The 17,598-nt window shown below is 44.6% G+C and overlaps 1 protein-coding gene and 1 long non-coding RNA gene across 10 annotated transcripts in view; one reads left to right on the forward strand and one right to left on the reverse strand.

The window, feature by feature from the left end:
• The window catches only part of LOC138760954 (uncharacterized), a 129,823-nt gene that overhangs the window by 109,851 nt on the left and 2,374 nt on the right, over positions 1-17,598 (reverse strand). The window lies entirely within an intron of this gene.
• Positions 1-17,598, forward strand: part of dtd1 (D-aminoacyl-tRNA deacylase 1) — a 208,729-nt gene that overhangs the window by 34,281 nt on the left and 156,850 nt on the right. For all 7 annotated transcript variants that reach the window (XR_011355992.1, XR_011355993.1, XR_011355991.1 and 4 more), the window contains exons 3-4: positions 2,377-2,612; positions 9,643-9,740. Coding sequence is in view for 4 of the 7 variants with exons in the window: in XM_069932343.1 (XP_069788444.1) it covers positions 2,377-2,612; positions 9,643-9,740 (334 nt within the window). In the remaining 3 variants the exon portion in view is untranslated. The remainder of the gene's footprint in view (positions 1-2,376; positions 2,613-9,642; positions 9,741-17,598) is intronic.

Genomic DNA, 17,598 nt, shown 5'->3' on the forward strand with positions numbered 1-17,598 from the left:
ACAATGTCAAAATTCCAAACCAACACTAACTCTTAAGATTCTGATAGTAGTCCATGAACAAGCCCCATTTTGTTTGGAAGCACTTGCTCGAACTTGAGCAGATGTTTCTAAACTCCTCAGAATTTATTTTGCTACTGCCGCCAGCAGTTACATCATCAATGAAGATAAGGGTGCCAGTACCTGTGGCAGCCATACATGCCCAGGCCATAACACCCCCACCACCATGTTTCACAGATGAGGTGGTATGCTTCAGATATTGGCCAGTTCTTTTACACCTTTTACACACTTGGCTCTTGCCATCACTCTAATACAGGTTAATCTTAGTCTCAGAGGTCCACAAGACCTTTTTTCAAAAATTTTCAGGCTCTTTTAAATACTTCTTGGCAAACTAATCTGTGGTTTGCATCTTGCAGTGTAACCTCTGTATTTCTGTTCACGAAGTCTTCTGCAGACAGTCGTCATTGACACATCCACACCTGCCTCCTGAAGAGTGTTTCTGATCTGTCGGAGAGGTGTTTGTGAATTTTTCTTCATTATGATGAGAATTCCTCTGTCCTCAGCAGTGGAGGTCTTCCTTGGCCTACCAGTCCCTTTGTGATTACTGAGCTCACCAGTACGTCCTTTCTTCTTAATGAAGTTCCAAACTGTGATTTTGATAATCCTAAGATTTGGGAGATGCCTCTTACTATTTGTTCTTGTTTTGCAGCCTCATAACGGCTTTTTTGACTAAACTCTGGTGTTTGTGTTTAAAAATGGCAACTGCAGACTCCAAAAGCAATTTAAAAACTTAAAAGGAAGTCTAGGTCTCTTCTACCTGCACCGATGAAGCAATTAAACATACCTGAGTATCACAAACACCTGTGAATCCAAATGTCCCAAACTTTATGGTGCCCTGAAATGGGGGAACTATGTATAAAAAGTGCTGTAATTTCTACATGGTCAAATGTGTACAAATAACCTTGAATAAAATCTGAAATGTGCTATTTAATCACATGTGAATTGTTTGATTTAAAACTGTGGAGCATAGGGGCAAATAAAGGAAAACATTAAGAAGAGCACTGTAGATATTGTTATGAGCCCAGAGGACCCATAAACCCAGCAGCAATAGATATTCACCAAGACAAATGGTTACTTAAACAAAAGTTACTTTTAATTATCTTTAAACATGAAAACAGGATCAAACTTTAACTTGTTAGTATTAACTACCAAACTTTACTTTCTTCTAATTCTAAGCTCACGTGTATGTAATGTGTATATAAATTCAGAAAAGTTCTTTAATTCACACTCCAATCTCACTTCTTACTCCTCTAAGTTCACTGGTTGCAGGCAATTCTCATACTGTGCACAGAATTTAACATTTATGAATTTCACCAGGCTTTGGTGCTTGAAAAGTAAATACTTACCCCTCAGGAAGGTTCTTGTCTGTTTTCAGAGAGATATTTGTTGTTTGTTGCACACGCACAACTGATTCCTTTAGATCAGCTACTTCAGTGTCTTGCCGAAGAAACTTGCCCCATCAGGAGTTTCCAGATGATCACCTTTTTCTTTCGGGTCATCACAGAGTTCCTTTTTGTTTCCCTTATTTCAAGCGAAACATTATACAGCCTGTCCCCTCCTCGTGTATGGACCACAAGGGCTTAGGCCAGGCTGAACTAAGAACTCACAACCCATCTTCAAAATGGGGTTTTTCCACAAGCTATCCAATTAACTCCTACTTGTGAAGTCCTAATAGACATCCTTCAAAGGTTTTTCAAAGGCATCCAGAGCCTGGACTGTCTGGCTTGAACAGAACTCTGGCATTTTAAATCTGGTCTGTTTTTAAGTGTTTTTATGTGACCCACAATTTATCTACTATAAAATATAACATAATCTGTCACAGTACAAATGTAGAGTAATAACCTTTGAGGTCAAGAAAGGTGATGGTGATTTTTTTCTGTTCTCAACTATTCAGTATTTTCAGGTGAAACATTGTTATGTGAGATCTGTGGCTGTCTCCACCTCTTGCACCTTCTGTCCAATATCCTCTTATCTCTGAGGCTTTTCCCCTTTATATATGCACTTTCATCTATTTTATCCTTGTCCTGACCTGGAACGTTGACTGACCCGCTGAGTTAGTTCAGCACCATATAGCTAACACCCGGGTTCAAGTCCTGCATTATCTGCAAGGGAGTTTATACGTTCACCCAGTGTCTGTGTGGGTATCCTCTTGGTTCACCAGTTTCCTCCTATCCTCCAAAAATGTATCAAGGTTTGAGATTAACTGGTGTATTTGGGTGGCCTGGGCTCATGGGCCGGAATGGCCCATTATCATTCTGTATTTAAATTTAAATTTAAAAAAAATGTGTTGCTAAATTATCCATGTGATTTGTTCAACAGGGTTCGCAAGATCCTGAACTTGAGGTTGTTTGAAGATGAAAATGGCAAGCATTGGTGTAAGAGTGTGATGGACAAGCAGTATGAGATCCTCTTCATCAGTCAGTTTACGCTGCAATGCATCCTGAAGGGCAGCAAGCCCGATTTCCACTTGGCAATGGGAGCCGAGCAGTCGGAGACCTTCTACAGTGGGTTCTTGCAACATGTCAGGAAGGCCTACAGGCCAGAGCTTGTGAAAGGTATGGGGAGCTGCTGAGCCACAGGGTGCGAGTGGAGGTGGGGTGGGCAAGGCTGATGGAGTAGGATTAACCCTGTCACACAGAGGTGGGGGGATGTCCTTTCCTTTGATGCCGAGGAAGAGCTCGAGCAGTGCGGCTCGTCAGGACAACCCAGGGATTTACTGGGGGATTGACCTGGAGACCCCAGTTAAGTGATTATTTGTCAGGGTTTTCTTCGTCTAGTTCATCCCAGCCCCTGCTGCAGACTTGCTCATGCCCACTTCTATTCTCTGCCCTTTTCAGGCATTGGCTGCCGTGGCTGCATGTTTGGGTGATGTTGCTTCTTACTGAGCCTTTAGAATCTCCAAACGGGCTTCCAGGGGCAGAGTGAACATTCCCAAACCCAGGTGAACGTGGCAGATCTGGGGAGCGGATTTGCCATGAAACCCCCCATCTTGTTTAATATTGAATGGTTCCATCTTTTAGTGGCTTTGGGCCTGTACAATTTAGAAAGATTTGGGGGGAGGGTGGTGGGGGGATAGGGAAGAATCTCATTGAAATTAAATTAATATTGAAAGAGCTAGATAAAATCGATGTGGAGAAGAATCTTCCTGTAGCAGGAGAGTCGAGGATCAGAGAGCACAACCTCAGAAATGAAAGGACATCCCTTTAGAACAGAGATGAGGGGGTATATTTTTCAGCCAGAGGGTGAAGATTCTGTGGAGTTCTTTGCAGCAGTGGGGGCCAAGTCATTTTGTAGATTTATAGCATAGGTTGACAGGTACTTGATTTGTAAGAGTATCAAATACTCCTTTTACACAGAGAACCCACTAAATTGACATGCCAATGAATGTTTAAAGGCAGATTGGGTAGGATCAGAGTGTTCACACTGAACCAAGAAAAGCCGGTTCAGTGTGGCCTTTACATAGGGACCTGGCATCCAGTGCAAAAGGAGGGGGGACCTGCAGCATTACAGCATTGGCATCCCGGGAAGGGGAGTAAGCCCTTTACATAGGAGCTGATGCGTTTTGCATCGGCTCTGATACTACCTACTTTGAAGGGTAAGTACCAGGATGAAAATGACCCTCCACCCCCAATCTGGTTTTGTCGTGTTCACACAGGTAAAACGAAGCGGTTAAAAGGAGGTTTATTACTGTCTTTCAAGGGCAGTGTAAAAGGGCCTAAAGCAGAGGAGAAGGTAGGAGAGCAGGGTTGAGAAGAAATGACCAAGCAGACTTAGTGGGCCAAATGGCCTAATTATGCTTCTACATCTTTTGGTCTTGGGATCTTGTCTGTTTATTGTTCCTCCTTCCCAATGTTAAGCCTGGAGATGGACAATTCCCATTGATTTCAATATAGGGTTGTAGGGTTGCATTTTATGTCAAGGGATTTGCTGTGGGCTCTGTTTCATTATATGGGAAGAATACTCGTGTCCGAAGGTGCACCATATTTTACAATTCAGATGTTCATTCCATTCTAGAGGGGAGGGGAGGGGGTGGGGTGGGGTGGGGTGAATCTTGATGCAGGGTTCAGACCCAAAACATTGATCATTCTTTTACTTTCACTGATGCTGCTCAGCTTGCCGAGTTCCTCCAGCAGATTGTGTTATACTTCACATTATCTCACTGCTCTTTGTGTCAATCCCCGACTAATGAAGGCATACATTTCCTAACCACCCTATTAACTTCTGTGGCAACCTTCAGGGACTTATGGACCTAGACCCGAAGATCTCTCTTTCTACCATACTGTTAAAAATCCTTTCATTAACCACATCCTCTGCCTTCTAAGTTCGACTTTCCAAAATGCATCACTTCACACTTATCCAGATTGAACTCCATTTGCCACTTCTCTGCTCAACTCTGCATCCTGTTGTAACCTACATTCTTCTTCACTATTCATTACATCTTCAACCTTTGTATCACCTTAAAACTTACTGACCCCTGCTCTTGATGATTTAAAAAAATGACTTTGATGTCCCTTCTTCATCGAAGTCCTTTTTAAAAATCACCAAGAGCAGGGGTCCCAGAACAGATCCCTGCAGAACATCACTGGTCACTGACCTGCAGGCAGAATACTTTCAGCTGCTACAGCCCCCTGCTTTCTGCAGCCAAGCCAGTTCCAAATCCAAGCTTCCTTGGATTCCATTCCTCATGAGTTTCAGGATGAGCAAACCAAGGGGGACCTTGTCCAATAGTTTACTGAAATCCATATCTATTGCCCTACCTTCATATGTCACTTCCTCAAAATGGTCATTGAGGCTCATGAGGCAAGAACTGCACCTCACAAGGCCATGCTGAAGATCCCTGAGAAGACTGATTCTCTAAAGGCTCTCGCTAAGAATCCTCCACACTGACAAAGGGCTCAGACCTGAAACGTTGGTTACTTTTACTTCCTATGGATGCTGCGTGACCTGCTGAGTTTCTCCAGCACATTTGTGTGTTGCACTCAACCCCAGCACCCACAGACTTTCTTGTTTAAAAATGTTTGACTAAAGTTTTCTTTTAAATGAAAACAAACTAGAAAAGTAATTTTTGTCTTAGAATTCCCATTGAAATCAATGGGAATTGTCCATCTCCAGGCTTAAGTTGACCTAGGAATCCATGGCAAGGCCTTTCTCTGCCCAGGGCCACAACAAGCTGATTGATGTGGCCTACCAAATACTTCAGTTGGTCCTGCTCATCTTGGCGAGTCACCTAGTGCCGTTCTGCAGTGAGAAAGTATTCTTTTTATCTTGCACGTGTTTTCTTTTTGTGTTTGGTCTCTGTTATCGAGTCAAATATTTATTTCTGACATGAATCAAGGTTATATATATAGCCAGAGAACTACCGGCTACTTCAGCAAACTTTATGAGAACCTAACTTTATGACATCAACAGTATTTTTTGAAGCATAAAGCTTGTGGGAAGGAAACTTCTCACTTATTTATTCTGTGCCAGGTCATCCAGCCTCCAGTACTGGTGACCCTGATTGTTTGCTTCTCTATCTTTTCCCTCCCAGAGCAGAGGCTCATTGGGCCTCGCCAATCGATTCCTACTTCTCAACCCCAGCAAAAGTCTGTAGAACTGTACTTTTCCATCATCAGGTATTAGCACCTTCTTATCTCTGATGATGTTTGACCTGAGTTCATGCCAGCGAACCAGAGGTAGTCCTTGGCAACCCTTGTATAAGTCCTCTTCCCCAGCTGTCATCCTTCCAGCACATGGCAAGTTAAAATCTACTGTTTAAAACTGCCATGGCAACATGTAGCAAGGTGGAATCATATTTTGGTTAACCCCTTGCCCATTCAAATGCTGACTATTCCATTCTGAATTGCTGGACATTTCTGGCAGGTTCCTACCTACAGTACAGTCTCAGTCATGGTTGGCCAACAGGCTTGATGGTGAAATTATCCAATCATCTTTGTCTGGAAATGGTGTCATTAATGTTGAAGACAACTCTGCAGTTTCCTCAAAAATGAATTATAGATGATAATGTTTTGTAACTCCCTTTCATTACCAACCCCTTTGGCATGAAGCAGCATGGTTTGGCCTGTATGTTCTTCCTTCTGGGGTGGAAAGTGGAAGAGGAAAGAAATAGAACCAGCAGGAAAATGAGCAGGGCCAAAAGAGAACTGAAAATCCAAGAGCAGGCTGTGGAAAATTTGATGAAATTGTGAATTTAGTGCATGGTGGAATCCTGTGGGGTTTTTAAAAAAAACTTCTTGGAATCTGGGCAATGCCAGCAGCCCTTGAACAGGTGGTGGCTAGCCCATGCTCTTTTCTGGTGAAAGTGTTTCCACAATGCTGTCGGGAGGGAGCTTCTCATGGACTCTACATCTCCCACAGCCTCAGGAAGGCAGCCAACACCCTTGAAGCACTTATTGCACCCCAGACACATTCTCTTCCCCCCTCCTCCCATTAGGGAGAAGGCTGAACAGTGTGAAAACAGGCTTAAAGACCATTTCTTCCCCTCAGCCATCAGGCTTATGAATGAACCCCTCAGCAGTGTTCTGAAGCTACCCTTGGTGCTAATTGATCTTCCTTATCATTGAACTCTGTAAAGTGTGCTCTTTACACAGTTGCATGAATCTTAGAGATGACTTGTTAGACTGCTCGCAGAAGAACCCATCTCACTGTATTCAATATAATGTGACAGTTAAACAAACATCAACTTAAAAACAGGATATAGACCCAGGAACAGTGAATTAATTAAGTTTATGAAGTTTGTTGTCATATACATAAGTATGCTGTACAGATGCAATGATAGTCCTACTTGCTGCAGTTTCCCAAGTACATAAAATGATGATGGTAATACAGTGAAGGAATGGTGATAGATTTCCTGATTTTAAAAAAAAACATGTGCTCCTGAAGGGAACCAGCTAGTGGTGGTGCTCTTGCCCTTCTTGGTGTTGGGGGTGAAGGGTTTTGTATGAGTTATTGCCGGGCATTTTGAAGACATTGCAGCTGGTAGTGGAGGGAATTAATGTTTAAGGTGGCCTTTTTAAACAGGCTGCTTTGTCCTGGATGGTGTTTGAAGTTCTTGAGGATAGACGGGGCTCCATTCACACAGCAGGAGTGCACCTTATCATCAGATTTGGTCTCCTGAATGAGAGTCCTGGAGTCCTGGTTCCGCTGAGGACAGTGAGCTAACACTGGAGATGGCTCACTAAAGCAATAGACAGATGCTGGAGATCCAAATTGTAACACAAGAACACTCAGCAGATCAGGCAACCTGCACAGAGGGAGAAACTGGTCCCTTCAGCACTGCAACTTATTGGGCGTGTGTTTCATTCTGTTACCATGTGCTTGCATCCAATGGACAGGAATGGTTTGGAAGGATAATGAACCAAATGCAGGCAATGAGACCAGTCCAGAATGCCAACTTGGGTGAGTGGGGCCAAAGGGCTCCATGACTTGTACCCCCACTGCCTGGTAATTTACAGTGGCCAGAAGCAGCTCGCATGGCAGATTGGTGACCTTTTGTCAGATCTGCGAGGAAATTAAAGATGTATATGTGGAGGCGGTGAAACAGGAAAGGTAAGCCAAAGAGAAGATGAAGGATAGGGTGGAAGGTAGGAGAGATTGAGATGAATAACAGAATAGCACTGGCACCTGCTGTCTAAAAAAAATTGGGATGGCGACCTGAGTTAAAGAGCCACACAGCATGGAAACAGGCCCTTCAGCCCAACTTGCCCATGCTGACAAAATGTTCCACCTGCCTGTGTTTGACCTATACAGCTCTAAGCCCAACCTCTCCCTGCATTGCAATATCATCTGTCACCTCTGGCATCTTGCTCCATACACCCACCACTCTCCGCGGGGAGGGTGGGGGTGGGGGAGTTGAAGCTGTGGAAAGCAGGGTAAGTCTTGCAATTACATCCACACACCCAGCAACCCACTGTTTCTTGAGAGAGTCTGAGGCCAGGGATGTCAGAGAATTAAAGTGACAGGCCAAGAGCTTGGGGTGGGGCGCGGGGAAGGAACATGCTTATGGTTGGCCTAAAACCCAAGGGTGTGTTACATTAAGGTGCACTGCCAGAGGAAAGCTCAGCCACAGAAAGGCACTGACAGCCTGAGACATGAAATAAATATGTTGCCGCAGAGGAAAATGATTAATAAATGAAGAAGCCCAGCACAGATCAGAAGGGGTGGATTGAATGCAGGTGGCTTGGACTGATGATGATAAGGGTGATAATACCCTGGAGTGTTGGACAAAGAAGGGGGGGGGGGGGTACATCATCCCCAATCGCTGCTGCTCCTCATTGCGTGGTAAGTATCACATGGGCTTTAGAACTTAACATTCCCTGTTAAGTTTTTGTTTTATTGACTGAAACTCCGGGGTTTAATGTGGCTTATTACCACTTCTAATTCACAGCTCTGGTGAGCCAGATTTGATCCGAATCTCTGGAGCTGTGTGTGGAATCATTAAGGATCACTTGTTGCTTAGTTTTTGTATTCTGCTGTCCCTGAATGTGGGTCGTGGCATTCCAAGTAGATGGAGGTATGCATCTCACCTCTGGGCTGATTCAGCTGCGACAAATCTCTCCAGAACTCATTGTTAACTTTTCAGGGCCATTTATTTCTGCTCAATCTGTTTTGTGGGCACCACAGTGGTGCAGCTAGACCCTCACAGTGCCAGAGACATGGGTTTGATCTCGACCTTGGATGGTGCCTGTGTGGAATTTGCAGATTGTCCCTGAGACCCCTGTGGGTTTCCTCCACATGCTGGACCAGTTAACTGGCCACTGTGAATTACCTGACAGTGGGGTATGAATCGTTGAGTCATGACACTGACCCTTGGCCCCCAACTCATCCATGTTGACCAAGTTGGCATTCTGGGCTGGTCCCATTTGCCGAATTTAGTCCATTGACCTTCCAAACCCTTCCTGTCCATAAGGATGCAAGTATGTGGTAACAGAATGAAACATGCACCCAATAAGTTGGAGGACCAAAGAGAGCTATAGGGAGAGCAGAATGGGATTGATTGGGTTTTTTTGCTGACTGCCAGCAGACATTAGATGGACTGAATGTCCTCTTATATTATAAGAAGTATAGAGTAAGATGTGATGATCCTACTACCTTTATGGTTACTGACACAAATACAGAGTTTGCCCAGTAAAGACCACAAAGATGCACCACTAGTCCAGCTCCCCTACCAAGATGAGGAAGAGTCCCCCTTCAGAAACATTCTGTGCCCCTGTAACCTCCATAGCAGCTCAGTCTCCTGTCCGATCCAGTGAACTCCAGGCATCCGTCAACCTCCTCAACCCCAGGTTCCCAGCTCCCAATATCATCAGGACGGTGTCAGCGCCCAAGGCCCCTCTGGAGCCCTGCTCACCCTCAGCACCCTCACGGTTCCTGGTCTCTATACCTGGCTCCCACAAGACGGTTTCCAGCAGTTCCTGACCTGGTGTGAGGTCTTCGACCTTTGAACCCTGTCAGATGCTGGAATAACTGTGAATGTAGAGGGCAGTGGCAGTTTTTAAAGTGAAGAAATGATGACACATAAATGGAAACTGAAAATGAGAGCCAGTTGCAGTGAAGAGTTTAATGAGTTTAAATTGATCATTTTAGATGGCAAGTTTGGAGCCTACATGCAAGTGCACATACAGAATGATGGCCCAGTCACCATTGAATTGGAGTCACCTACGGGTCCTTCTGACCCAAGGCAGGTAAGAATGAACAGTCTGTCCTTGTGGCTTAATGGCTACTGCTAATAATGCAGGAATGCAGAACATCACCTGCTATCAACAATGTAGCGCGTGATCATTAATTTCTTGCTTATACAATGTACACTGACAGCCTTGGAACAACTACTGTACAACATTCAAGCAGTTTATATGACTGTCCTCAGCTCCTCAGAGGCTTGTGCGGAGAAGTAGTTGGCCTCAAAAGAATAGAAAGATGAATATGTTCAACGGTGTAGAATTGCCCATTGTTACATTCCTGCTTCTTGTTTCTTTTTTGGTTTTTTTTCTGATTGTTTTGTTAAAGTAAGCGGATTAAATGCTATGGAATCGAACAAAACGGATACATCTGCCTCAACGACATGTGTCTGCTCCAGACCCCCTGAGGCTTTCGTATGACATTCCTCGTTTATCACACCAGCTCTCTGCTGCTTGTTTCCAATTTGTGCCCTGTCCAAGGGAGTTTTGTACTGGGGCTGGTGACTGGAGCTCGCTTATGGAGGGTGGCACCTTTCCCATGGTGGATGGAAGCAAGCTCTCTGGACTAATTGCAAAGCTACTCCCAGATTGGTCTCTAACACAGCAGAGTGCCCAGTCCCTGTAAACTGGGTCCACACCTCTGCTGAGGAAACCCACTGTGCAATTGTGACCTGGGCTGGTCATAGTGCATTCTCTCATTGCTCAGCAGAGAATGACATCATAATTGTCTCGCTCAGATTTACTTATTCAAATGGTGTAGTCTAACCTGCTGGCACATCCCACAGACTCTCCCTGAATAACATTGTGTGTGCAGACAAATAAAGCTTAATGTGCTTGAAACTGCATCCATTAATCCAATTTGTCTTCCTCTATCTAAGATATTCCCTATAATCTGCACATTACTCCCTCATTTGAAATGAACTTGATTTTTACTTCTCTCTTGGTCCTGATGAAAGATTGCAGGCCCAAAATGTGAACCATTGTTCTCTTCACAGGTACTGCTGTTTGGGAAATGTAGGTTACTTTGCTGAGTTTTATTTCTTGCCACAGTCTGAAATCCTTCTGGCAAGAACTTTGAAAACAGCATTCTTTTTTTTTGCAGAATACTTGTACAAATCTAAAATTCAATTCCTTTCCTTTGCTCTCTTTCACTCCCTACCCCTGGCCAAAAACAGATTGTTTTGAGGAACATGTTTGATGTCCCTTTCACATTGGGGTTTTGCGATCAGGTTGGAACTGATGTTTGAAATGCTCTTCAGACCGTTTTAAATAATATGAGCTCCCCTCGGCTGAATTGGGAAGGCGTTCTCTCCCTGTTGCTCCTTGGAAACAAGCCACGATTCTCATGCGCTTTGAGTCGAGTCATTGTTTGAACTGTTGAAGTGCTTATCCGATGAGATACCACACCTCTGCACCATGCTCTCCCAAACCCAATTTTGCCTACAGGCCAAGACAATGCTAGCATTTAAAAGGCTTCTAGAGAGATACAAACCCCAACCAACAAATTTTCCCCTGCAACCGCTGCAACCGTGTCTGCCTGTCCCGCATCGGACTTGTCAACCACAAACGAGCCTGCAGCTGATGTGGACATTTACCCCTCCATAAATCTTTGTCCGCGAAGCCAAGCCAAAGAAAGAAAGAGAGATATTTAGAATGGGGATGGAGGAACATCTATCAAGAATGAGCAGTTAAGCTTTAGTTTGATTTAAATTACATTTTAAATTTAAATAAATTTTTAACATTTTTTACATTTGATGATACAAAATGGTTACAGGCCATTCTGGCTCATGAGCCAGCACTGCCCAAATGGACCCGTGTGACCATTTATCATATTAATGCTGTACGTCTTTGCAATGTGGGAGGAAACCGGAGCACCCGGAGGAAGACCCACGCAGGTCACGGGGATAATGTGCAAACTCCTTACAGAGAGTGTTGGGTTTGAGCCCAGATTGCTGTTGCATTCTGCTAGCCACTGCACTCACGTGGATAGGTGAGCTGAAGAGTCTGCTTCTGTACTGCACTATCTAATGAATGGTGTGCAACAGTTTCATCACTCAGCGAAATGCACCAAGTCTGCAAGTTATCTTTCACCACTTGAGTGTAGCAAATTTCTTTGTGGGTATACTTGTTATTACTTTAGCTCTTGTGAATTTCCCTTGTTTTCACCTCTGGACAGCTGCTCTGATCAAACCAGGCACATCATTTAGAATGAACTGAGTGCATTTATTGCATTGATGTCTGCACTTTTGCAGTGTGGGGAAGTGAAACTCTATCCTCCCTCTGAACTCTGCACCATTACTATATCTGTTTTAATCTTTTGCAGGATTTGCTCTTGCCTTCAAAAAAACTACAGCTGTAAATTGAGGGACAGATCTGACCTGCTGTTTTTACAATCGGTTTGCAGCAGAGGGCAGCATTGCAGCATTGAAGTGCTCAACTCCCGTGGGTGTCCACTGGAGTCTTAAATTAAATGCATTAATGCAAAGAGCAAACAGCAAGTGAATCTGACAACCCTGCGCCCTGGTCTCTAAGCTCCAGATCAGACTGCAAAGTGGAAGTTAATTGGTTTAATTTTTGAAAAGTTTAAGTTTATTTGCCACGTACTGAGGATTGTGAGCAGCCTATCTCTAACATTCATACAAAAATGGTAAAATCAAAGATTAAAAGATATCATCTCTCTCCCAACCCTCATATGCAAGTTTATCTGATGGATCAATAATTAGTATTTTTTTTAAGGACCCTTTCTTTTTTCCTGTGATGGCGGGATTGTTGTTAGTGGAATCTTCATGTGCACAGATTGTTACTAGTTAGTAACCACGTCACAGATGTAATCCTCTGGAACAGAGTCTGGGGAAGTAAGTCTCTTTTTGTCATTGGATGGGTTTGAGATTCAGGCAGTCAAACCTACTGAAGAGTAGAGCTCCTTTTACTTGGGTTCCTTCATAGTACATCTTGCAGTTCAATGTGGAGCAGACCAGGAATTTCTCGAGGAGCTCAGCAGTTCAGGCAGCATCCATGGGTAGTAATGGTCTCCTCTATATCAGTGAGACCAAACACAGATTGGGTGACCACTTTGCCTAACACGTACACTCTGTGTGTGGGTCTAAACAAGCTTCCTGTAACCAACCATTTCAACTCCCCAGCCTTTCCTATGGTGACATGTCTGTACTCTGCCTCATCCATCCATGGTCATTCTGGGTGAGACCAAACGAGGAACAACACATCGTATTCCTCCTGGACACACTTAAACTCAACGACATAAACATTGATTTTTTCAGTCCCAATTGATTCCACTGTTCTCATCTCTTCTTTGCTTACCCCTGTACTCAATTCACCCCCCTCCTCCTCCTCCTCCTCACTGCTTTCCTTTCTCCACCTCCTTTCCTCATGGTTTTCCCTCTCCCTGTCTCTCCATCTCTCACACCTGCCCTCTACCCTCTGGCACCCTCCCCCAGCTTCATTCCCTCTTTACATTCATAATTTCACCCCATTCCCTCTATTCTTGCTAAAGGATGCCAACCTGGAACATTGACAGACCATTTCTACCCATTGATGCTCTCTGCCCTGCTGAGTCCCTCCACCAATTCTTTGTCCACTCAAGATTCCAGCATCCGTAGCTTTGTGCGTCTCTTAAACAGAGTGGAGTTGAGACTGCTGGTACAGTCCCTGAGCTTGATCACCTTTGCTTCCCAATCCAGTGCCTAGTCCAGGCTGGGGAATGTTGGTCAAACCATCCGACTGAAGAATTCTCAGACTTTGTGGTGATTCATTCTTCACATCCATTCAACTGAAAAGGTGCAGGTTGGTAGGTGAATTGTCCGTTGTAAGTTGCTACTCGTGCAAGTGAGTGGCAGGAGAATTATGACAGGGGTGGATGGGGGTGCAAGAAGAACATGGGATGAGTATTCAGTTGTGCCAAATGGTTGGTATGCGTGAATATACTGGGCTGAAGGGCAAGTTGCCAAGCTGTGTGATTCAGTGAAACAATCGCCATGTTCTCATACTCAGCTGATATTTGCACTGTGCTCTTTGCAAACATCATACTGGTTTGTACAGAGATAACAAATGCCTCCACTTTTACAGAAAGCAAAGACTGCAGCTGCTGGAATTGAGCAAAAGATGAGAAACTGGAGGGAATCAGTGGGTCATGAGGTTTCAGGTCAGGATTGTCCCTTGAGTCAATTGTCTCTCTCTCTCCATGAATGCTGTGCCTGAACCCCTGAGCCCTTCAGGCTTTGCCGGCCAAATTATCTTTTTTTTAGCCACGCTGGTGTTTGTTTTATGTGTCTATTTGCTGTTGTATTAAATTGTCGCTGGCATGTCAGTACAATCTTGTTCACTAATTCAGACACAGTCTGTAATCTAAAAGGTGCAAGAAGCTTTTTGATGGATGCATGAATATGGAAGGCATGGAGGCATATGTACCATGTGACAGCAGGAAAGTTTATGTTTAGAATGGGAATTGTGGGCCAAAAGGCCTGTTCCTGTGTGGTGCTGTTCGATCACAGAATCAAAATCCTAGAATTCCCTTTGCAACAGTGGAAGGAACTGCAGGGGGGAAATTGGACAATGAACGTTGGCCTTGCGACTCATGTTTAATTCCATATATCCTCATCATTGAAGACCATCTGGCCCACTGAATTGGTCAGCTCACCCCACCCCCACTAATTTTCCCTAGAGCCTATTCTCCCCATGTTCCCACCCACCTGTGCGCGGGGTGAACTGGTGGTTCCAACCAATCCTCATGACTTTAGAAGTGTGAGGAAGTCGGAGCACCCGGAGAAAACCCATTAGTCATCGTTTCGGGTTGGGGCTTTGTCTCGACCCTGTCCATTTGATGTGAGTTCATGATATTGCTCTTGGCACGGACCTTTAAAGTTGCGAGGTGTTCCAAGCCAATCACCAGCATAATCAGATGGGGGACATTAGCACAGATATTCCAAAACTTGGATCAGAAGGAGAGCATGAGAATAAGGAAATGCAACACACAAACATGCTGGAGAAACTCAGCAGGTCATGCAGCATCCACAGGAAGTAAAGGGGAGTCAACGAATCAGGCCTGAGCCCTTCGTCAAGGAATGAGCAAAGAAGCAGACAGATGCCTGAATGAAAGGGTGGTGGAAGAAGGGGCAGGAGGAGGAACTTGTGGCATGAGAATTGTGGAACTGTGTTTTATGCCACGGGCTCCTCCTTTTGGAAGTTTAATAGGGTGCAGACAGTGACCACTGCCTCACAGTACCAGAGACAACAGCCCCCTTTTAAACTGCAGCACTTGGGTAGCTCTCCTGGTAGCCGGGTGCGATTACTGGGGCAGCACCTTTTAAGCTGCAGTGGGATCAACCCATTAAATCGCCAACCCTGTGATTTAAGGGGAATCCTACCCTGCAATGATGCGTCACGCATTCACCAGAAGTACTGCCAGATGTTTAGATGTTGGCTGCCTGGTGATATACGCACTTGAGTGCTGACGTCACAGGAATAAGCAGGTCGGCCGTTTTCATTTTCAAATCACCTGTGGATGCGACCTAGGTAAGTTTAACTGGGTTGCCTGATTACCTCTGAGCTAGGCCAGGGACCCAGTTGGATTCCGACAGGGTTGGCCGGGTCAGACTATTTCTAACTGCCGCATAACTGAGGCGCTAACCGGGTAAATTGCCCGGTTAATCCCATTTTACACGACAGTTTGAAAGAGCCAAATGGATCAATGCTGACCTCTGATACTGCCTTTGTGCGGTTTACACCTCCTCACTGTGACTGTTTGGGTTTTCCCCAGGTTCTCTGACTTCCTCTGAATCCCAAAGGTGTACAGGTTGGTGGGTCGTTTGACCACCGTCTGCTTTCCCCCGTGCGCAGATGGGAATGGGGGAGTACAAGCTACAGGGAAAGTTAGTGTGGGGTGGGATGGGGAGAGAATGAGCTCCATGACAAGAATGAATGAAAACAAGCATTATCAGCATTTATTAACCACCCCCACCCTCTGCAGTCCTTCTGTTGTTGTGAAGGGAATTTTAGGATTTTGATTGCGTGATGGAACATGGAACAGTACAGCACAGGAACAGGCCATTTGGCCCACATGTCTGTGCTAGCCACAATGCCCAATTTGAACTAAGGCTATGCTGCTTGCACATGATGCATATTCTTTGCAAATTCGTGTATCTATCTAGAAACCTCAAACACTACTAGTGTCTGCTTTCACCACTGCCCCTGGCAGCCAGTTCCAGGGACTCACCAGTCTCTGTATGTAAAAGAAGAAATTGAACCCCCTCTCACCTTAAATGCATGTGTGATGGGAGGCTATGGAGGTCTATGGACAGGCTGCAGGTCATTGGAGCTAGGCAGAAAAATAGTTCACTACAGACGAGAAGGGCCAAAAGGTCTGCTTTCACTGGTGTAATGTTCTACATCCTTTTGAGTATGATATTGTTTTTTATCCTGGGGAAAATGATTCTGATTATCTGCCTTATCAATAATCTTATAAACTTGTATCAGGCCTATCCTCCACCTTTGGCATTCCAGAGAAAACAACCCGAGTTTTTCTAACATCTCCTTGCAGCTCCCACCTTCTAAACCACGCAACATCCTGGTAAAAACAAAATGACGATGATGTATTTCCAGGTGAGGTGGTGTGACCTTGGCAGTGTCTGAGGTGGTGACATGCTGACCTCAGCAGGACCCTGCAATGTATTCTGTAGTTGGCATCTGGTGGCACACACACGGCAGAGGGATGGAATGTGTGCAGTGGGACATGGGTGTTCAGTTCCATTGGAGTTGGTTGAACTGACCCTTATCACCTCCACCTGGGACACTGCAGGGATCCGATCCAAGGACCAATGAATGCATCTCCTTGCTTGTACTTATGGACATGGCAATCACAAACTGGATCCCAGAGGAGTGCATGGAGAGGCATCTGTTTATTAAGTCCAACCCCCACCCCCTTCAAGTTCATTTATTACCATCTGACTGTACATATGCAACCGTATGAAACATCATTTCTCAGGTCCAAGGTGCACATACATATATAATACACAGCATAGGGTAATCATAGCTATATATTAAATATAATTTGAAATAAATATGGATAAACACTTTGAAATGATTCACTTGGTTACAGGATACTACTTGTCAATCTCACAGCCTGCGGGAAGAAGTTATTTCCCAGTCTGGCAGCCCAGATTTTACATTTAAATTTTAAATTAAATTTTACTTACAGCACAGTGGAAGCATATTGTTGTTATGTGTTTATGTGCTGTGTATTGTGTGTGTACCATGGCCTGGAGAAACACTGTTTGATCTGCTTGTATATGTACAGTCATGTGGGAATTAACTTGAACTTGGAGCAAATAAAGGATTCTATGCCACAGAACTGGAAGGTCCATTTTCTGAATGGAGACCAAAATACGAGCAGTGATCTGCACTCAGTGTGCCAAGTGTCTTCACGTTATTCCTCTCTGTTCCCTTTGCCTCTCCTAATGCCAAGCTCCACTGCCTGTTCTGATTCGGACTGCCCATGAAGAGGGCCTGGACCCCCACCTTTCTCCCCAAGTCTGTGCAGTCAGAGAGACACTGTGCCATAAACTGATAAAGTGGGCTCCCAAGCCCTTCTCTGTCCACTGCGTGACACAGCCCTGAACTAGATAGAGAGTGGCTGCAAGTTCCAATGAAACATCAGAGAGCCCGATCTAATCTGCTTAAAGCTCTTGATTTGCATTTTTATTAAAAATGATAATTGGGGCTATTAGAAGTGCTGTGATGCATAGGATTAATTCATGATGGGGAGTAGAGTATTTGCAAACTGTACAGGCTTAAGGCTTTAAGGCTAAACAATTGAAGATTGAGGGACAGCACCAGGAATTTGAGGGATAAT

Source organism: Narcine bancroftii, chromosome 4, assembly GCF_036971445.1.
Source record: "Narcine bancroftii isolate sNarBan1 chromosome 4, sNarBan1.hap1, whole genome shotgun sequence".
Taxonomy (NCBI): domain Eukaryota; kingdom Metazoa; phylum Chordata; class Chondrichthyes; order Torpediniformes; family Narcinidae; genus Narcine; species Narcine bancroftii.